The following is a 22921-nucleotide window of genomic DNA, read 5'->3' as shown; positions in this document are numbered from 1 at the left end:
TGTTGTTGTTGTATGTCAGTGAGCATTTCTGTGAGGTCCTGGGGGAGGGGAAATCCCTCAGCCAGGAAAACATCATGGCACAAAGTGGGGATAACCCTGCTAAGGCTGCGGTGCCTCAAATATTGGAAGAGGTCACCCCCTGTGAATGGCTGGCTGAGGTGCCATCTGTTGAGGAAGTACTGAAGGCGATCCAGAGTCTGAGACCAGGAAAGGCACCGGGCAGAGATGATCTCCCAAGCGAAATGCTCAGGGAGGGTGGCGTTTGTGCACAGACTGCCCTACATGACATCATAACAACAGTCTGGACCACTGGACGGGTTCCGCAGGATTGGAAGGATGCCCTGGTGGTCCCCCTCTTTAAGAAGGGGGACCGCACAGACTGTAACAACTACAGGGGCATCTCACTCCTCAGTGTGCCGGGAAAGGTCCTGGCAAGGATTATTCAACATCGCCTTGCCAGGCACGCTGAGGAGAGGCTTGCAGAGCCCCAATGTAGTTTCAGGAAAGGGCGGTCCTGCACAGATGCCATATCTTCTGTCCATCTGCTACAGCAGAGGTGTAGGAAATTCCAACAAGACCTACATCTCTGCTTTATTGACCTGTTTAAGGCCTATGATACCATCAGTAGGCCTGGACTCTGGGTTGTTCGTCGTGCTTTCGGAGCCCCTGACCCGCTGCTCACGATCATTAAGGACCTTCATGATGGTGAGCGGGCCCGGGTAAATTTCTGTGGCCGGGAGTCAGAGCCATTCCCTGTTCACTTCGGGGTGCGACAGGAATGTCCTCTGGCTCCCACATTATTTAACATCTATTTCAACCACGTAGTTCGTGAAGCGTTCAATAGCTGTACCGGAGGAATTTCCATCTGGTACAGATACAATGGGAGGCTGATCGATGCCCAGGTGTGGTCAAGGGATGGCTCCCTATTGCTCAACCATGTTATGTATGCCGATGATCTGGTAATTGCTGCTCACTCAGGAGGAGTTGGAGGCGCTGCTGCTGAACCTGGAGCTTGCTACGAAGAGGTGTGGGGCCTTACCATCAGCCCCACCAAAACTAAGCACCTGCCTGGGTATTTTGTACCATCGGACACTCCACCCCCACAACTCCCAATTGGTGATGGGGCAGTTGTGGAGAGAGTGGAGAGTTTCCCATACCTGGGCAGTGTGCTCATGACCGGCTCCGGTTTGACAGCAGAGGTTTCACTCCGAATCAGTCGAGCGGCATTATCTTTTCATCAGTTGCGTAACGCTGTGTGGAAGCTACCTGGTCTGTTGCTCCCCACAAAGCTTCAGGTCTTCTCGGCCACAGCCATTCCCTCCCTTCTCTACGCTTGCGAAACGTGGACCCCCTTAATGGAACATCTTCTCCGGTTAGAAACATTGAGGCTGGCCTGCCTACGATCTATTTTGGGTTTAACCAGGCTGGATTGTTATGAGGAGCTCACGTATCCTTGAAAGATCTGGACAAAGTCCCATTGGTGAGCTCCTCCGGCAGGCAAGGCTGCGTTGGCTGGGTCATGTAGCCCGAATGCCCAGCCACCGCATGCCTAAACAACTTTTGTTCGGCCAGATAGAGGGGGCTAAATGGGCACTGCACGGGCTAGAGAAGAAATGGAGTGATGTGGTACACGAGGATGTGGAGCTGAGTGGACTTGCCGATGACTGTTACCAGCAGTGTCAAGATCAGCCTCTGTGGAGGAGGCTCGTGAAGGACGCTACTGGGCAGTTGGAGGCAGTCGCCCTCCAACAACAACAGAGGGGGGAGGAGCGACGCTCACAACAACGAGTGGAGCGCCGTGTGGCTAAAGCACAGCCAGTTGGCACAGTAGGGGGCACAGGTGGTGCATCAGCCAGTCATCTCAGTCAGTCGACCCGTGGCAACTGGGTCTGCCCCGTGACCTCCTGCCAGCGGGCGTTCGACACTTCCCGTGGCCTCAACCTGCACATAGCCTGGCACAAGCGTCGTGGTGACATCACTGCCACTTAGTGGCGAATGGCGGTTGTTGTGTGTGGGGTGTGGTCGTGTAGCGGTTTGCGCACTGCCCTACGAACCCGGCGACCCGAGTTGAATTCTCGGTCTTGGCCAACACAAGTGACGATTATCTGAACTTGTCCTGGGCTTCACCTAGGTCGACTCAGCCTCAAATTAGTACCTGGTGCGGTGTGTAAACATCGCCACTAGGGAGACAAAGGCGGTCGGGCGTGGTGCTGACCACCCACCCCCTCGTATACCGTTCCGGCCTTCATAGGTGCACGCTAACAGCATTTGCCCCAACAGTCTGTTAAGACTATACGGGGAATCTTTGTATGTTTATGCCTTTGGATGTTGAACTTCTTTCGCACCGTACGTCGCCAACCGTGCTAAATCGGAGGTGCGTTAAGCCACTCCCCGCCTTGGATCCGCAAATATAAACGGGGCACCTTTCAGTTGAGTGGATCCCTGCTAGCTAAATGTTCAAACAAACAGGCAGATAACTTTCTATCTCTGATGGGCCATGTGATAGTCCCGTGGGAATTAGTTTTTTGGACATGTTTTATACCGTCTCGTATCTCTCGTGGGTGGCTGCCCGGCCACTGTTTCATTTGTTTATTGTGATCAGCAGGTGCGATAACTGTATAATGCTCAAGGAACCGGCGAACATTTCTGTGCTGCATGGGGTGGCAACACCGATCCATGCAATGTCTCTCTCTGGAGACTCAACGAGAGTGATCCACCACCATAGAATTGTGGCTGTCAATTCTGGCTGTCGCCTGATGAGGCTGACCGTCACGGTACTCGAATGGTAAATTTGTGGGTTTACTATCCAACACCCAACCGGTGAGTGCTGAAGTAGTAACCAATTGGCACGTTCTGTTTACGTGACAAACCTTACTCATTAGCTGTGTCGAGTAGTGGTGGGTTTATCGACACATTTATATTCATGCCATCTAACCCAAAGAAAACCTCTTATGGATAATGTTGGTTGCAAAAGCCTACTACGTGTTCAATGGGAGTACAGCGAATGATGCTGCTGCAGCCCACTGGATTTCGATTAATTTGTTTGATTACCGTGAAGAGCGCCCTCCATGTATGAGCATAGACACGACGCAGTGCCTGGCAGCGCAGGCTACAGCATGGAAGCTTCGTTATTGGCAGCATAGTCACGTTCACAAGTAACAGTTAGGCTTAACGTGATCAACATTGTCTAAGAATCTTCTGGGATCTGCAGGTCATGTTAATAATTGCATATTCTCCCGTAACCAAGATAAAGAAGCAGACGATAAGCCTCCTCATATCTGTCTCTCTTCGTACAAATTAAAAGTCTCCTTTGCACATCCTATCGGCCACACGGGCTTCTGGGAGTGCATCATTTCAACAACATTGGTTCATGATAAGCAACACCCTGGATGGGTTTCAACATTTATTGTCTCATCGACAGCATCCAACTTGTCAAGTTCAATGCTGGTGAACTGCCAGATGATTCATAATAATATTTTTTAATTAAATGGCCTCAATACAAAGCCGAATGATGATGTTCATCCTCTATCACCCGACACGGCCAAACAGACCACGTCTTTTGAACAAAACATGTAATTGGTATTTTGTTTTCAGCCAACTGCTATGTCGAAAAGCAATCCCCACCGAGGGAATTCGATGCACCTTGTCGCTGAAACTTATATACCCAGCATCGTCAGGCGATCACAAGAGCGCACTCGGCAATGGCCGCTGTAAATCTCCACGTGATAAGCCACTTTTGTTGAGCAATCATTGGTGGCCAGGTCGCTTCTGAAAAATAGCTCAAATACCTCGATTGGCCTGACCTGGTAAATAGTTTAGTTTAAGTTATTGCATCTCTTGAGCTGCAGGATGTACAACACCATTTGGCTCTATACTGGCGCCATCCAACCCAACAACTAATTATGAATAATAATGTATTTAAATTTAAACTGCGAAATGCTTATTGCCAAGGATCCTGTTAGATACGGGGTCCTAGTTTGGCGCAAAACTGTACAATACACCACACAGAGTAATCAGAGCATCACCGAATGTTCTATAATTGGCCGTCCACAAGTCTCTGATTGTCCTTGCTTATTGTCCAATTGACCTTGAATGCAGAAGTACACACAGACCAAGTGTTCTCGTATTGAAAGGCATGACGGAAGGAATCCCCAGTGCCCGTGCGTGCTTTGCTGGTGTCTCTACAGAGCCTAGGGGTGCTACCTGTCTGACTTTGACCCGGTTATGCATTGTGGAACTGACCCGGATAGTCCGGGAATTGGCATCGGTGTTCGAGTGGCAGGAATTGATTTGTGCCAAGATCTGGTACCGCCGGTGTTGTGTGGAAATGCATTGTCGTGAACGGCACAGTTTTAATGACGGCCCCAGGCCGACTGAGAGGTAAGTGTGGCTTCGGTCTTTAGTGGAAAAGGTGGCGGCCCCAAATGGAGACTCATCTCCTCAGCAACCTTCACGGTGGCCATTCTGATTGTGCAAGCAGTTGGACAGCCAGGCGAACGTTCCCTGGCTCCACGTGCAGGAGCCATTACTACTGTCATGAGCCAAGAACGTCTGTGTGTAACGCGGGTGACGTCACTCCACGTCGACCAGCCCCCCTCATTAATAATCATGAACAGGTGACGTCCCCCACATGCCCCCCCCCTCATTAATAATCATGACCAGGTGACGTCCTCTAAATGGACCCCCCCTCAATAATCATGAGCGGGTGACGTCACTCCACATGGGGGGGGGGATCGCCTCCTCCCCCCTCCTCGGCGTCAACTTATAACCCTCACTACAAAGGCAGAACCCTCACGTCACGCGATCTCCGTGACGCTATTGAGACATAGAAGTATAAAAAGGACATCATGATGAACAAGGAATTATAACCTTTAAATGAAATAAGTCTGTGTCACCGCGGCCTGACAAATTGCACACGAATGGATGCAATGAATATGACGTCACGCTCTGCTTTTCGCTTGCAAGTTTCAGATTTACTGCAATTCGCCCGTCCTTGGACGGGCTTTCGGCTAGTTACCGTAGAACAGTCGAGTAACAGCCCTGTCGCCTCTTGCCACAACTTGCGTCGAGGGCTGTTGTAACGAACAGCTCTCCCCGTTATACACCGTGGAACTGCTAGACGTAGAAGAAGACAAAAAATAGGCTGGCACAGAAGAAGTTCAACTTCAGTGAGTAAACATCCTCCACATCAGCTCTAAAGATGTACGAGATGGTGTGCCTGACTTCCTCTGTGCTGGTTGCTAAGCACAGGCTGCTGTGCACACGCACAGTCACAGATGGCACTGAAGGTATTACCGAGTTTCCCCTGATGGCTTGCAATCCAAGTACAGTATTTAATCTTGGTGTGTATTTGTTTGCGATTTCTTTCTTAGCCAGAGACGCGTTTATTGCAGCCGATACGGATTCTGGCATCTGTAGACAAAGGGTTAGTAACAAACAAAAAAATCCATAATCCATTTTGCAATTTATAATCTTTCCTCTTGGATAGCGCGACGGCGTCGTGCGCATGATTACACCATCGAAAACGCACCCCTTAGTGCGAAGGTTAAGTGAACGCGAGCGGTGTGGGAGGAGACGGAGCTGCACCTGGTAGCTTCGGCTTCTCCTGGGTGCATTGTTACGCTTTTGGACCCCAGTAGCTTACAACGACAATGTCGTCTTTGTCTCTCTTGCCAGGCTCACACAGAATGTGTTGTCTCCTGTGACCCTAATCTCAGCGCAACAATTAATCATTATTGTAGCGGAGGATTCATGCTGTCGCTGTCGAGGCTATGGGCAACAAAATAAATACGTCGTTGGCAATTCGCCTCCTACCAATATCCGTCTCTCCACGTAAAAATTAAATAGATGGGTTTTTTTTTACACATCCCTCCGGTTGTGGGGCCTTTTGGGAAGCGCATAATGTCAGCGGCGTTGGTTAAACACAAACTCCGGGCTGGTTTCAATATTCGGTGTCTCATCAGCAGTCGGGCTACTCGCTTGAACCAATGCTGGTGGAGTGCCAGGTGTTGATGGGCAAGGACCCTCTCTGTTGGTAATGGGTCCGAGTTCGACGAAGGCTGTATAATAAAATCACGATGATCATCGTCAGCGTCGTGCAGAAGACAAGCCACAAAATAAACAAGCAGACAGCGTATGCCTCCGTCACATATCTGGCCCTCCAGATAGGAAATGGAAGTAATCGATCCATCAGGTAGGTAGGGGTGTTGGGGTGGCGAGATGTTAGCTACCTCACGTGGTATACAGGAGTTTGTGGGTTTGAACCCAACCCTTGCTGCCTCTATATTTTGATTTTCCGTGTTCTGGATTAGAAGCCAGTGGCTTGGTCCTGCTCAATGTGAGGGGGGGGGGGGGGGGGCAAGGCTGCCCCGTGCATGGCCGTCTTGTGCATTGTGATAGGATTGGCACATGATTGCGATAAACACTCCCCCCCCCCCCCCCCCATGTTTTGTGGAAACGTGTCTTGTGTAATGCCTGTCACTTGATATCGAGTGTTCATTGAATTATTTTTCAGTGTTTTTAAAATGGGTTCTTCTGGGTAGCGGCATTCAGCGCGGGTACCAGTGCCGAGCTTGGGAGGAGTTGAATGCCAGAACGCGTCGTCACAGCAGCAATACCTCGCCACGAGGGAAGACACGTTGCGAAAAGACTCGAGAATGACTGCTGAATATCCTCTGTAGGTCTGCGCACCGTGTTTCATTGTGAAAACAATGAAGCATGGCATACTTTGTAACAGTGCACTTGTCGGATGGAAGTAAAACAACATTCCCCTTCCTGCCATAAACATTTAACGTGATGCCATAAACGTTTAATCTCTGGCCTGGTGAAAAATGCCTCCTAGCTGCTCAACCAATATCTCGTCATGCGAATGCTTAAAAATAAAATTACGGCCGTTGTAAAACCTTGCTCATGTCAAGACACGTGTCAACACTTCATCGTTTACAGCTTTGATGGTGCCGTTTGTTGCTGGCCGCTTGGTGCTTCGGGCCTTTGGTCAGCGGCCGCGTTTAATAAAAAAAAACAGTCTGCCATGCACATGCTCTGCATGCCATTCAGCATACGTAGCCAACCCCAGAAAGGTCACGGCTTTTCCCTCGCGATGCTTCCGCTGCCAGGGTCCGTTGCGACGGGGAGGGCCACGCACGTGCTTGGTGAAGTCGCGCTACTTTTGGGTGCCTGTGAGCAAACTTTATCTGGGCTCTTCCATTAAAAATCACAGTTGTACGCTGAGCTGTGAGTTTCGCGTGACAAATTCGCTTGCAAATTGCGTTTTGGCGCACAATCTAGGCCTGTTGACGCACTCGTGCAATGATCACCATAGCAACAGGTCTAGGTTTCACCCGGACATCCCAGAAAGTCAGCACCTGTGTTCAGGTGGCAGGAATTGAGTTTGCGCCGTGGTCTGGTACGCACTATTTTGTGGTTGGGCGTTATTGCGGAAGAGACGGGGGGGGGGGGGGCACCGTTGCGATCGACCCCCGGCCTGACCGAGAGACGTGTCTGGGTTTGCTTTGTGGAGGGGGAAGGTGGCGACCCTCGGGGGGAGGGGGGGGGGTGAATCTCTGCACTCCGGGCAGCGAAGGCTGATGGATAATTTGTGCTGCTGCTAATCAGCTGCATATTGATTTTTTGCGCTGTGACGCGTCTATTATCTAAATCTGTGGTACAGACGTCATACTGTGACTTTGTAGTTGCTTTAGAATTCTTGGTTCGTTGTGAGACATTGAAAATGCACTTACTGAAAATGAATTTGTAGGCAAACCACTTATCGTCATCTGATGACAGACAATACTACCTTTCTTCTCCAGAGTAACGTGTTACCTGATCATTATCATCTAGTCTTGTGATTCCCTCAGTTATTTAAACTCATTCCATCTTTTGGAAATTGTAATATTCTGACTAAATCATATTTCATGGCTATAATTCGTAAAAATATTCACAAATCTGGGACATTATGATTTCTAATCACATTATCAGCTACATTTTTCAAACGTGGCTTTTAAATTGCTTTTTGTGAGTGTTTTTTCAACACTCCCATATCAGATTCATAAAACTACAATCTAGAGGTGGCCGGGCAGCCCAGAGATCCGGAGCACCGAGCTGGCACTGCCGAGTCACCACCTGGGTTCGACTCCAGGTAGCCGGGCTCCCAAGCGGAGCGAGTCCGTTGGTCTCGACCGCAGCCTCCGATGACTTTACGCTCAAAACGTTGCACGACCAATTTGAGGTTTTTCATTTACCTTCGCATAAATTCCAGCTCGGGGAAATTAACAGTTGTCAGCTTTACGGGCATGTTTTTTTTTACGGACGTGTAGGTTGGCGGCGGCGGTGTTCAGGAAGAGGTCGATGGAATCGACTTGGGAAGTAGTTCTCTGATGCCACCTGCTTGTGGCTGATGCATTGCCAGCTGTAAGAGAGATCTTAACTACCTCGCCCAGTAAGCAGGAGGTCGCGTGAGTTCGATCCCGACCCTGACGCCTGCTTTATATTTGGAGTCTGCGTGTTCTCTCTCCCCGTGGTTGTGTGGATTTTTCTCCGGGTCCTCCGGTTTTTCCCTTCCACATTTATTATCAACACGCATCTAGAGAATTTGTCTGCTATACATTTCCACATGATGATAAGCCACTTCGTTGAGCTATCATTTATGGCCAGGACGCTTCTGACAAAGAGCTACGCAGCTCAATGGGTCTTCCCTGATACAATAAAAAATAGTTTTAAGTCGTTTTAACAGAGATTTCTTCGTCTCTGGAAATAAATTAATCAAAAAGTGATTGTCTAAACATATTAACCAACTCTGATCTCTTGGTGTTCCATGTCATGACGTTGCTGCTGGGTGCTTCGAGGATGGGACGTCTCCATCGCTCTCGCTTCAGCTTCCTTATCTTGAGAAACATCTTTGAATATTAATGTTTTTATCATTGTAATCACCAAGCGTAGTTCGGTTTTCTAGAATGCTTTAATGTCTGAATCACAAGGACGCATCCCCTGGGCTTACAAAAATTAGTTTTTGCTACAAATTTTTTACCATTTGCGTGTGTCCCTAATCTGATTGCAATAAAATTAAGTACAAATTTCTTTTTTACATTTTCACGGTCAGTTATCGGAATAAATCCACCAAACTGGCAGAGAAATGAAACGTATTTATGGAGGAAATCCCATACGCTGTGTCCTCCGCGCAGAGGGGGGCGCGGGCCTTTAGCCGTTGGCGCGCTGTGCACGCTAACAGCTCGCAGGACCCCAGCCCAAGGTGACATTCGGCATCGGACCCTTGAAATGAAGTTCATACGATGAATACGCCTGCGGGAATTAAATATAGGTTTATGCGCACCACTAACTGCTTGGCCCTGCCTCTTAATCACGCCCGCATGCTTGGGGGTGGGAGCGCACGAGCCGACGCGCGGCTTTTAAATGGCACGACGGTGGTGCGACCCTCGCCGCGTGTGGGATCAGACTGCCTGAGCAGCAGTAGCGGTGCAAAGCAGCGCTCGGCTTGTCCACCATGTGACCGTTTGTGCATCCTACTGCTGCGGAAGTTTATCCCTCCGGCCGAGATAAAATGAGTACAGCAGTTCCCTCGGTTTACAATGTCATCGATTAACGATATTTCGATTAACGATCAGCCCTCCCACAGGGGTCCCATTGTCTCTATTAACTAAACGTTTTACGATATCACGCGGCCACCAATTTCGGCCAATCGGAGCGCTCCTTTTATGAGCGTTTTGAGCGCAACTGGCTGCGAGATTTTCAATGTCCATCTTCTTAGCCTCAGGCAAGAGTTATTATTTTATGCTCTGTGCGCCTTTTTATTCTCTATTCATTATTTTTCCATGTTTATGTTAATGCTTTCATATGTTCTTAGAACATATATTTATACAAGTTGCGTGTTTAAATATTATAAACTTTGCTTTTAGGGTGAAAAAGGCCAACTTCTCATCGTCTGGGAACAATTTGAGTCTTTAACATGTGATTAACGATCAATTCAATTAACGATGGCTTTCGTGTAACCAATCTATATCGTTAACCGAGGGACCACTGTACCAGTTTTCGGGGAAGCCAACAGTGGGTGTGCTTTTGGTGGGTTTGCCCCCATCATAGGAATGTGGAATTTCCACCATAAAATAGGGGATGAGCACCGCCTTCCATGCTCACTTGAGCAGCAGGAATCACTTCGTTTTATTGTCAAGAGAGACCAGAAATAACATTTAATAGTGTGACACCGCGATACTAATTAACGTTTGAAATTGTTTCTAATAAAAAAAGGCCTTTTCCTCTTAAATATTAACTGCCCGTTCCCATTTGCCTTTCCGATTGTGCGATCGGCAGAGGTGGGACAAAGTCATTGTTATGCAAGTCCAAGTCGAGTCTGAAGTCATCAAATTCATGACTCGAGTCTGACTCGAGTCCAAGTCACATGACTCGAGTCCACACCTCAGAGGTGGGACAAAGTCATTGTTATGCAAGTCCAAGTCGAGTCTGAAGTCATCAAATTCATGACTCGAGTCTGACTCGAGTCCAAGTCACATGACTCGAGTCCACACCTCAGAGGTGGGACAAAGTCATTGTTATGCAAGTCCAAGTCGAGTCTGAAGTCATCAAATTCATGACTCGAGTCTGACTCGAGTCCAAGTCACATGACTCGAGTCCACACCTCTGGCGATCGGTATCATGTCGTGTGTCGCGGTGTGTTAGAGAGCGGCCTACAGAAGCAGATGTCACAGAACTGCTGCAAGTGACCTCTGTTCTGTGTCCACAATGGACTGCTGCGCTTTCCCTCACGCTCCGTTGCCGAATATTTTCGTTTGGACGGCTGTCAAACTCAGTCTTAATTCTCAAACATTGGAACTATTGCACATTTAATTGAGAAAAACTCCCTCGTCGTGATGTTTTTCGTGGAGTCGTTAGCGGCCGGGCCGACACCCTTGACACTTTTCATCTGAGGGAAAAAAAAATCGTATTTATTTTATTAGAAGATTAAGTTTTACCCTTTCTGGAAATCAAACAGGTGTTATGATGTTAAAACACCAAATTCAGACAAGGAATCGTGTCTGCATTAACCACGTATACTTGTGGCGAACATGCAAACTAAAAAAACACGCTCTGGTAGTCTCCCAAAGTGCGTCGCTGACATTTCTCACTTTTCGTCGCCGCCGTTCCCTATGCAGAACCCGAAAGACTGCCGCACGGCGCGCAAGCTGGTGTGCAATATCAACAAGGGCTGCGGCTACGGCTGCCAGCTACACCACGTCGTCTACTGCTTCATGATCGCCTACGGCACGCAGCGCACCATGATCCTCGAGTCCAGGGGCTGGCGCTACAGCCCCAAGGGCTTCGAGAAGTTCTTCCAGCCCGTCAGCGAGACGTGCAGGGACCGCTCTGGGAAGAGCACGGGCCACTGGTCCGGTAAGCGGCGGCGTCTCTTGCCGTGTTTCGCTACCCATCGCCACCGCTCGTGAATCGCTGCACTCGCCGCTGCTGCCACCGCTGTAACAGCGCCGCGCGTGGGTTTCCCGTGAATGGGTTTGACACGGGACGAGTGAGAGATGATTGTGTGGATCGCTGTACAGGTGAGTCAGTGGAGTGAGTGGTAATCGTGTGGATCGCTGTGCAGGTGAGTCAGTGGACTGAGTGGTAATCTGTGGATCGCTGTGCAGGTGAGGAAGTGGAGTGAGTGGTAATCGTGTGGATGGCTGTGCAGGTGAGTCAGTGGACTGAGTGGTAATCTGTGGATCGCTGTGCAGGTGAGGAAGTGGAGTGAGTGGTAATCGTGTGGATGGCTGTACAGGTGAGTCAGTGGAGTGAGTGGTAATCGTGTGGATCGCTGAGCGTCCTGTGTTGTCGCTGCGCTTGCAGGGGAGGCGAATGACCGTGACGTGCAGGTCGTGGAGCTGCCGATCGTGGACAGCCTCCACCCCCGGCCCCCGTACCTGCCTCTGGCCGTGCCGGAGGACCTGTGGGAGCGTGTCTCACGCCTGCATGGCGACCCGTCCGTGTGGTGGGTTTCCCAGTTCATCAAGTTCTTGGTGCGACCGCAGCCTCAGCTGGAGCAAGAGATTCAACAAAACGCGGAGAAGATGGGCTTTGAGCATCCCATTGTCGGGTGCGTAAAGCACCGCACCGCACGCAGACAACACGACTCGATGTTTGAACGCGCACACAAGGCGCACATTCCCTCGCGTATTTGTATTCTTGAAATGTATTCGTTTGGTCAAAATATACCAACTAGTTTTTTTAAATGTAGCCCGTAGCCGATAAAATAATAAAACCTCAACCATGCATACGCACAGTTAATGCCGTCTCATTAGAGAATAATAACCGTAGGCTGACATGTCAAGAAATGTTCCTTCAGAGCACAAACTGAGAGCGGAGAGAATGTTTAAATGCGCCTGGTGGCGCTTTAGTACAGTGCGTTTGGGAGATGTTCCGTGCCGATGTCGCTACGGCGGGCGTAGCACAGCGTGCGTGGCCAACGACGACGACGCGACGGGTTGGCACCGCTCACGTCCCCCACGCTTGGTGAGACAAGACAGCAGTTTGTGAACGGCATCGATGTCATCAATAGAGCGTGGATTAAGAGTTACGATCCAGATTTAAAACTGAAATCCAATAGAGGGCGTCAGACTTTGTTAAAGGAAATCAAAACAAAGATTGTTTACGAAAATGTTTGTTCCCATAGGTGAAGTGAATTAAGCTCCGTCTGATCCAGCTGCCTGAAACAAACGCGCGTTCACCCCCGTCTCACTTGTCAATCACTGCATGACGAGAGGAACCGATTCCACACCACCACGGCCTACAGTCTGCCTCGTTTTTGCTCCGGCGCCTTACTTATGAGTCATTTCCGTTTGTCGGTGAACACCGTTGAGGGGGGGGGGGCGAGTGGCGGGGGTGAATCGTCAGTCGATTTTCCAGAAAACCCTTCCCAATTTAGGGTGGCGGCTGCGTCTTAGCGAGAGCCGGCGCATCCGGGGGCACGCACTGATGGGCCTGTGCACGTCTGCAGGGTTCACGTGCGTCGCACGGACAAGGTGGGCACGGAGGCGGCCTTCCACGCCATCGAGGAGTACATGAGCCACGTGGAGGAGCACTTCGAGCTGCTGGCTCGCAGCGCCCCGGTGGAGGTGAAGCGTGTCTACCTGGCCACCGACGACCCGGGCCTGCTCGCCGAGGCCAAAGCCAAGTACGTGGCCCCCTCGAGCGCGCGCGCGCCCCCTTCCGTGGGCCACTCCCGCTCGGAAGGGCCCACTTCCCTGAGTGAATAACGTTCGTCGTTCGCGGTCCGTTGTTGATCTGCTGCTAGAAGAAGCCCCCTCCCGACGTGCGACAAAGTCATCGTCGGCATTGTCGCAGATAATTTATGTACTGAAGTAAACAAGCGAACAAAACGCCAACTTCCCGTATATTTTTTCTCCACGTAAAACATGAAGGTTAACAGAACTCCAATAATCCACGCTCCACTAATCCGTGAATCCCCATAATTTGCGGATTATTGGCGGATTGCGACTCCTCCCGTAATCCGCAGCGCACGGCGGTCGGTTGGAAAACGCTTCGCGGACCGCAACCCACGACCCGTGGATGTTGGCGGGTTATCATGGAACTGCAGGAGCGGAGCTGCAGGGAAACACGGAGGGGGAAGCTTTTTTATTTTATTTTTTGAGAAATTTTACTTTTTTTGTTTTGCATCAACACGGACGAGCTGTGCTAACACGCATTGTTCCGGAGAGAATATTTTAGCTTTTTATTTTAAAAAATTACTTGAAAATAATGTATTCCTTTGCACATCCTAAGCCTCTTACTCGCGTGTTTGTGTGCGTCCACTGCAGGTACCCGAGTTACGTGTTCATCAGCGATAACGCCATCTCGCGCTCGGCCGGCCTGCAGAACCGCTACTCGGAGCAGTCCCTCATCGGAGTCATAATGGACGTGCACTTCCTGGCACACAGCGACTTCCTCGTCTGCACCTTCTCCTCCCAGGTGACCCCGACGCTCTGTGGCCACGCGCTCGGCTCGCCCGTGCGAACGCGACCGTCACACGATTTGTTGCTGACCGAGCGTCCCTCTCAAGAGCGCTGCACACGCGACAAGCAACTCGCGGTCGCGCCTCCCATTAACACGGTTGGCTACGAACGGTGCGAAAGAAGTTCAATATTAATGCGTAGATCGCAGCTCACACGTTTGAAAGGGCACTCCCAGTTGCAGCCTTCCGTGTGCGACGCACGATAATTCGGTACCTCGCTTGCAAGGTGGGGCATTAGACTCCCGTTCAGAGGCGATGATTGCTTTGTGCATCCTAGCCACTTGACTTCTCAACTTGGTTTTACAAAAAAACTGAAACTAAACTCATAAAACTATTTCTCCACGTAAATTACACCATGGACACATTTCTTTTATATGGCGTTTGGGAAGAGCAACTGACAAAAGCACTGCAACTGCATGTGCAGTCTGGTCACCAATTCGATGGCATCAGTGTAGTTTCATGCAGAGTGTTCGCACCTCCCGTGAGAGCGAATAACGGGCGACGCTCGGTTACGCGATCAGCGGATGGCACGTTCATAAGAGGCCAACTGTCCCACTTGTGAAAGAATTGGCTTCACCTGCCATGGGTTTCCATGCACACCACCGTGGTAGCACCGCTTGCAGTCGAAGAGCAATGCAATCATTGAACGCGAGCGAAACTCGCGCGTGATTCTGAAACGCTTCCCAACGTTGTAGAAGTTCGCGGTTTGAATCCAACGTCCGTCCTGGTTAATACTTGCAGGCGTATTAACCGTACACCCGCAAGTATTCACCATAGACCCGTACCTCGGATTAGCACAGTTGGCTACATACGGTGCAAAATAAGTTGAACATACATCCATAAAAATACGCACTATCTGCTTTATGGTACATGCTAAAAATTTGGCAAATTTGAAAAATTGCACTGTAGATTTCTCATTTTGAATTTACATAGCAATCATCGTCCTGTGCTGATAAAACTTTGCAGGATCCTCTTGAAAAAAAGAGTTGGGGGGAGTCGGGTTTTTGTGGCTAGGCTTCTTCTTTTGCATGACAGGAGGGAAAAGCACCGGTGATTAAACAGGTTAAGAGTTGAACACTTCAGTGTTTTCCAACCAATCCGAGGAGGAGGCAGCAGTAGACGCTATGTGGGTAGCAGCGACACTGCCGGGACACTCCACGGATGGCGCGGTCCATCGACGATGCCTTTTGATGGCTTAGACTTCACCACAGCCGCAGTTCGGCGATTCTGCGATCTTCCGTTTGCCGATGTCTGAGCGCGGTGTGGCGAGGACCACGGTCGTCGTGGGAGAGAGAAGCCCGGAGGCGCTTCCACCCTCGCATCCTCCACGAGGTGTTTGTGCTGCCACGCCCAGCCCACCATCCCGTGCGGCGAGTGCCGATGTCTTCTTTTTCGACTGCTCGGGGCGGAGGCGGCGGTCCAGAAAGGTTACCTGGATGTCAGCCGATGGCGTGGCGATTCTTCGAGGCCTTGTCGGAGCTGCGGAGCGATGTTGTCCGTAATCTGTGGTACTACTCCCCGGGTCGTCGCGGCATCGCGCCGGATGTTGGCCGGGAGCAATGTTCGCTGCACGGGGAGCCACGGCGGTGGAGTGGACCTCGGGGTGCAGTCGCCAGCGACGATCAGCAGCGCGGTGTTGATTTTGGGAGCTGGCGCTGCACACTGGCGGCCCAGGGCTCCGTCAGCGGTGGAGGGGGGACCAGAGCTTGCATCGACATCTTCAGCGTGCGGGCGTCGCTTGCCCCACGTTGTTCCTATGTAGTAAACAAGCATGATGATAATAATTAATGTGTTTTCTGCAGAAGCATTCTTTTCAAAAAGATGCATATATACCCTATGTGACATAACAAACCAGACGTTAACGTGAAAATGGAAAATGTGCAAAGAAGCGTGGAGAGGTGCACGCTTAAAACTACGCTGAAAGAAAGAAAGAGGAACACATCGATTACAGAGCACACACCGCTTAAAGACATCATGTTGACTGTTAATTAGTGGACTTGGGACAATTAAGAAGGGATGCTGGTTAAGAATAATAACCGAGTGGCAGCTAATGGAGAGGACGCGCCGGAGAGAACGTGCCCGAGAGAACGTCCGCCAAGGAGACGGAACGATGAAATCGGCTCCTCGTCTACAGAGGCTGGGTGGATTTGTACAACGCAGGACTGTGGGGTTGCAAAGACTGGCACCGGACTACTAAGGCAGGTCAACAGAACTAAGCGCTTGTCAATTCCACAGTCGCTTCACAAACGCTGCTTTGAGGCTGCTTTCCTTCCGCCCTCCTGCTGATGTTTTCTTGTGACTACGAACTTACTGATGAGATGCTACGTGTCAACACCGGTCCAGAGGTCCTGAGTATTGAGCCAGTGCTCCTGAAAGAATTCACTTGCAGAAGGCTGCGTGGGGCCGATGAGCGTAAAAATATAATCCTTTTTACTTTACACATAGAGGATCAGACATGAGAGGAAGGCAATATTGTCTGCTTATGTATTCATGTCGCCGTTGTTGTTTTTGCTACCACAGGTGTGCCGCGTGGCGTACGAGATCATGCAGACCCTGCACACGGACGCGTCCGCCTCGTTCCGTTCGCTCGACGACATCTACTACTTCGGGGGGCAGAACGCCCACAACCAGGCGGCGGTCTACCGGCACGAGCCGCGCTCGCCCGACGAGATCGCCCTGGAGCCGGGCGACACCGTGGGAGTGGCGGGTAACCACTGGGACGGATACTCCAAGGGGGTGAACCGTCGCACGGGCCAAACGGGACTCTACCCCTCCTACAAGGTGCAGGAGAGGGTGGAGGTCGTCAAGTACCCCTCCTACCCCGAGGCCGACCGGATACGTCTGCAAAAGCAGCACTAGCAGTCGAGCTACAAGGGGGGGGGGTTGGGGGGGGGGACCGTCACCGTCCAGCAGCAGCAGCGAGAGAGACTGCGTTACCCGGAATCGCGAGTTGTAATTGAAGAATCAAAAGACAGACGGGAGAGACTGCATTCTATGAATGAATTTAAACAAAAGACTACCATGAAATGAAGAAATAAACTACTGCTGGCGATGCTGTTTACTTGCTATTGCTTTGTATTTCATTGGCAGTCTTCAGGCAAGAGTTTGTCTTGTGGTAAGCGCGCCAGGCGATTTGCATTTGTGACAAGACTGATGAGCATTGGGAAGTAATTTTTCAGCCTTTATAATCACGAGTGCAAAGTGCAGCTCCGGAATTGCCACTTAAACAGTTAGGTTGTTTGTGGTTCACTGTTATTTGTTTTTTTTTTGTCGAGAACTGTCTCTGTAAAGCTTTAACCTGGCTGTCTTGTGTTACGTGAGGGATGGGGGGCGGTGTGTTGGAAGGGTAGATCATTTTCTGGGCTTGTAAACTTGTTACATTCCTTTATCAAACACCATGCATCTCCAACACTTTGGGTTTTGTTGTTAAGTTCAAGGCAGAGAGAGTACCTCAGGGTGCAGCTGGCAGGCTGCCTGGGTGTCCGACTGTGTCGCAAGGCAAGCAGGCGGGGTGGGTGCATTCGTGTGGGAGACGTGTGGTGAGAGACGTGTGGGAGCAGACGTGACGCACTCCCTCCGTGGTGGGAGCCCGCACGTCCAAATAGTCCTTCACCTGGGCCTAATACAGCCTGATCAGGAGAAACCAGCTCGCTACTTTGCCCGATTATAGATCGTAATCCTTCTAAAGCACACATTCATCATGAGAACATTACCTCAATTTTGTACTTGTGCGAGATGTCTGCGAGCAATCCGACACACGCGCTCCTCCCGATTCCGGCAAGTATCGCCACAGCACGGACAAAAGAAGCAGAGGCAGCGGGGTCGTGACTGCGCGGCGTTTCCCCTCGATCGGTTGTCTTCTCCCTCGTGGAACTTTGCCTTGGCCGGATCCGGCGTTCGACGAGCCACGTGCAAAAGAGGTGTCCCCAACTTGTCTGGTGTAACAGTTTGATCCGTTTTGGCAAGTTGAGTAGTCTTTGGTTTGGTTAAAGGTGTTTGAAGTCACCGTTTGAGGACATCGTACTACAGCCTGCTCAATATTTTCTGTGGCCTTTTACACAGCATTTGTTCAGCCTTAAAGTGCCATCTTTAGCAGCTGCAAAAAGAGAATGGATTTACGTGCAATGCCCGACAGAGCCACTGTCTCGGGCTCGCTGCGAAGGACTGCAGGTTAGGAGGTTACCGTTGTTAATTCTTTCTTTCACTGGCGAAATTAACACGGGAGAATCATTTGTTTGCAAAATTTCCTAAATATACAACCGAAACAATATCCACTCTTTTGCCCAACTAATTCCAATCAAATGGGAACAGACATTACTGTATATTTCAAAAATTAAGAAAGTCCTATCTGTAGTCATGGATATCCATTTGTGCTTGATAATGGGTAAGTTGTTGAGAATGTGTGGTTCTCTCTAAGGGCCGACTAAACTTTATGCTGAATGAATGATTCATAGTGCTACTTATACCGCATTTAATGGTCAAAATGTAAATATTGAAGTCCCAATATGAAAGCTGTTCGTCGTACAGCTCACGTTCACTCTCAGTTTCCCCTCTGTGGAAATATCGTAGAATAGGAGCTTTTCTCATCGTGCCGGCACCAGCATTGGGCGTTGTGAGAAGTGCCGGCACGTTTACACCGCTGCGTCATTTCTGACGGCAAGAGGGAAGCGAGCAAGCCGAGTTAGCGAGCTCGGCGCGTGACCTTGGCCCCAAGTACCACGCCGCGGCCTCACTGGGTCGACCCCGGCACCAAACCCCCATCGATTTCCCAGGCCACGTGGCTCCCTCTCAAAAGAAGCACGTTTGCACAATGTCACCCTTGGCCGCTCTCAGAACCAGACGTCGCAGCGGGTGGGGTGGGGAGAAACTTGATAATGGGATGTATAGTCGAGGTGTCCCTCGCTTCGCTTCACTTCACTTTTCGGAATGTGTCTTGGTTCAGAAAAAAAGGCAACATATATTTTAAGCGCGTGTTTACCTCACACAAGCGTAAGTTAAAACGTGTATGCTCTTTCCCTCCTCCTGCTAAGGGCAGGAAAAGAGTTCAGGAGCAATTGTTGACACAGGAGACGAGTCACACAAAGGCCTCAGCTGGGCCCTGACCTGGGCCTGACCTGGGCCCGACCTGGGCCCATCGAGACCATTGTGCAGTGGTCCTGGAGGTGCAGCACGATTGACTCCTCGTTGCAACATAGAAATGTGACCTTGTGCAAGAACAATTTAGCCATTCGGTAACAATGAGAATCTCGTTTAATGTGCTCCACCTTCACAAGACTTTTGGTTTGTGTTGCCAATAGACAATTACATTCACTGATGATTTTATTTCTCCTAATTTGTTATTTAAACAATTATGTTATCTTCATGGTTATCCTAACCAGGCATTAAAGATCTGAGCAATCTACATTGTTTGGAGGATAAGAGCAGTACTTGGACTCTGTTTAATTTTACTCAAGTTGCCCGGAGCCTATTTCACTCTCCGTAACAAACTATTGAATGCTCCAATTCCCCCTCCGTCGTCACTAGTCACACGTGACAGTCCTCCCACAGAACATCCACATATTCTCCAGAATTGTAATCGTCCCTGCAGGAGTTGGTTGTCTTGTACAAGAATTGTTCTCACCAACCTGGCCAGGGATAACTCACGCGCAATACCTTCAGCAAGAACGAATCTCGACTGCATCTCTCTTCACCACTTTGATTTTATTTTGCGTGCTCTTTGTTCAACACCTGTAGCACAGATCATCGCCTCTAAAGCTGTACACTTATATTAGGAAGTCTGCAACAAAGACACTCGGTCATGTAAGCATGGTTAGCATACCTGGTTCATAGCTTAAAACAAGAAAAATATGCATTTGTTCCACGATTCTGTCATCGGAGGCCTCAAATAAATGTGAACAATCATTTTTGACGGGCTAAAAAATGGATGTTATCAGAAACACAATAATTGTAAATATATTGATATTAAATCAATTGCAGTTTTTAATAGCAAGTTAAAACGCCACCTAATTCACGTAAACTTTAATAATTGGAAATATTTCAATGCATTCAAACGTGCTTAGATTTGTTGCGCCACAAATAATAACTCTGTAATCATATTTTATGTTAAAGATTTATTCTAACGAGTTAACTTCCCCATTCCAGGTAAAACGCATTAATCAGTGCAAAATTACCCATTCAGATGTTTCAGCAAGTCTGGAGTGTTTCAATTGGCACTTTTAAAATTGAGGCTATAAGTGCATTCCAACTACTGCTGAGTAGGACTAGATTTAGATTAAATATGATTTCAAAGGCCAGGTGGCTCAATGGTAGAGTGAGCGTCTCTGGGGATTGAGCCGGCCCATCATCTCTCCGAGTCAATAAAATAAAGTACCACTTTGTGGGGAAGTCGACGGTGGCTGTCATATGGATAGACCCCCCCCCCTCCAGCACTGGTTCCGGGCTGTAAACAGGAGATGAGCAGGAAATCACTTTGACTTGTATTGAACACTTAAATCATGCAGCATTTTACGTAAGAGCATGAGCTGTTTCTCGAGTAAACCGCATCGACCCCATTTATTACCCGGACGCCTAAATAACACTAGAAACTGAAGTACAACAATATTCGTACAGCCGAAGTGTGGCCGCAGGCAGCCTTCGAGTGCTGCTGACATTCACTGAAATGTTTTTTTTCTGTTGGCACAAGGTTGCGTCTGCATGTGATCCTTATGGCGGTACCCCGGGGTGCCAAATAATACAACATGGCCGAGGCAATTAAATCTTGCATTTCTAGGACACTTTTTTTTCCAGGGGTGTACTTCGCTCCGCGATGTCGAAACGCAGCGAGGACGATTGCGCCGAAACCCTGAACGCTCGCGGTACGCACCGTAGTGGTGCATCGTGTACAGCTCGTCGAGATGAGTCGATTGGCGCATCGCCGACCATCAGCAGACTAACAGTGACTGCATCACGGATATTATGCGAGAGCCGGGGTACTATGGTACCCCGGGTTACCGCCATGAGGTTCACATGTTTCCATCTGAAGTGGTGATGTCTATAAATAACACAAGGGAACCTTTTTAAAATCTGCTTCTCTTACCGTGCTGCCGCAAACACTTTCCAAACCGCTTGGCGCTTCAAATATGCCAGCTAAAAATGTTATAGCTAATGGACTTGCTCCAATATTGGCATTTATTTTTGTACTAGTTTTGCACAATTACATTGCAGAAGCTACACTTGAGTGTTGTTGCGTCATTGTTGTTCAGAATTAGACCAGACCTGCGTGTCCCAGTGCAATGACATGCCGTCCAACAGTCACCAAATATACACACCTCGCTCGGTTCTATTTCCTGGATGCATTTTGTAACCTTTGCTACTTTCTGGCCTGTATATCTACATTTGAAACCCACCCAAATGCCGGTCCAAGGGTCACTGTACAAAGGGGAACGTTCATGATAATTGTCATTGCTGCAAAATTAATGTTTTCCTCTGTGTAAATTCTACTTTTATTTTAAATGATTCCACTATGATTTTTCTGTGCTATCGAATAGAACGTGATTTTTTCATGTCTTGGTGAAAAATTAAATAAGTTAAACAGGCTGTGTGTGACGGTGGGTTTGCTTTTTGCCCCAACGCTGTATGTTGGCTGCGTGGCAATTGTCTACATTTCAGACGGATGAACCTTTCCTGTGCGAGTCTGAAATTAGGTCAAGAGGTTATCACGGCCGACGCCACTTCTGCCACGTCCCAAACTTGTTGCTGGCTAAACCCCCCGGGGATGTGAGGGCTACTGCTGGTCCCATCACTACTACCACCACCACCTCAACCAAATGTGTTTATTGTCAAGTTGTAAACTAATCTTAGGCTTTTTCGGTAAAGTCACGTAGGTATAAAAATAATAGAAATAAAATAATAAATCACGACGTTTCGGAGGCAACACAAGTCTCCGTCATCAGGTGGGACCGTCACAGCTAAATTTACTGTATCAAGAGAGGAAAAATCCAAGAGACAAGCTCTTCAAATCTAGAATTAGGTTGTAAACTATAAAGTCAAAATGGAGTTTTGCAGACAGCAATTTCCGACCTCTACCCACCCGGTGTCAAAATGTCCAACATTTAAAAACACCGAGTTCCCGTGATTGCCGATCTTGTCAACGTAGTTCTGTGAAATGGGCTTTGGACAGGACTCGCCACGAGAGGGCGTTGATCGGCATGGCCCTGAACTGGACATGTTGGTGCCCTGGGCAAGGGGTGGCGGGGGGGGCTTCCTTGTTGATACGGCGCCGGCACCGTCCCATTCACAATTACAGCCACCACCTCCACCAATTACATCCACCAGCACAATTACATCCACCACAAATACAGCCAGCACAATTACAGCCACTATCAACAATTATATCCACCAGCACAATTACATCCACCACAAATACAGCCAGCACAATTACAGCCACTATCAACAAATACAGCCAGCACAATTACAGCCACTATCAACAATTACAGCCAGCACAATTACAGCCACTATCAACAAATACAGCCAGCACAATTACAGCCACTATCAACAATTACATCCACCACAATGACAGCCTGCGCCCGTCACCCATTGGGGTGGCAGCCGCCCCCCGTCCTCTCGGCGACACTGAGAGGCGATCGTCTCGAGTCTGGGACTCGTCGAGCGAGCAGCCAAAGGCGAGAGGAGGCGCCCCAGGGGAGAGAAGGCGCCCTAGGGGAGAGAAGGCGCCCCAGGGGAGAGAAGGCGCCCCAGGGGAGAGGAGGCGCCCCAGGGGAGAGGAGGCGCCCCAGGGGAGAGGAGGCGCCCCAGGGGAGAGGAGGCGCCCCAGGGGAGAGGAGGCGCCCCAGGGGAGAGAAGGCGCCCCAGGGGAGAGGAGGCGCCCCAGGGGAGAGGAGGCGCCCCAGGGGAGGACGTCCACCGCTGAGA

At 49.6% G+C, this 22921-nt stretch overlaps 1 protein-coding gene across 15 annotated transcripts in view; it reads left to right on the top strand.

Moving 5' to 3' along the window:
• Positions 1–21582, top strand: part of FUT8 (fucosyltransferase 8) — a 377522-nt gene extending 355940 nt beyond the window's left edge. For all 15 annotated transcript variants that reach the window (XM_061568642.1, XM_061568643.1, XM_061568644.1 and 12 more), the window contains 5 exons: positions 11163–11400; positions 11851–12097; positions 12998–13174; positions 13818–13968; positions 16532–21582. In XM_061568642.1, coding sequence (XP_061424626.1) covers positions 11163–11400; positions 11851–12097; positions 12998–13174; positions 13818–13968; positions 16532–16870 — 1152 coding nt within the window. In that variant the 3' untranslated portion in view covers positions 16871–21582. The remainder of the gene's footprint in view (positions 1–11162; positions 11401–11850; positions 12098–12997; positions 13175–13817; positions 13969–16531) is intronic.
• The last annotated feature ends 1339 nt before the right edge of the window (positions 21583–22921 follow it).

This window comes from Lethenteron reissneri, chromosome 41, assembly GCF_015708825.2.
Source record: "Lethenteron reissneri isolate LAM-NWPU_2019-01 chromosome 41, ASM1570882v1, whole genome shotgun sequence".
Taxonomy (NCBI): Eukaryota; Metazoa; Chordata; class Hyperoartia; order Petromyzontiformes; family Petromyzontidae; genus Lethenteron; species Lethenteron reissneri.
The sequence above is the reverse complement of the archived record's forward strand: the minus strand, read 5'-3'. Positions and strand labels throughout refer to the sequence as shown.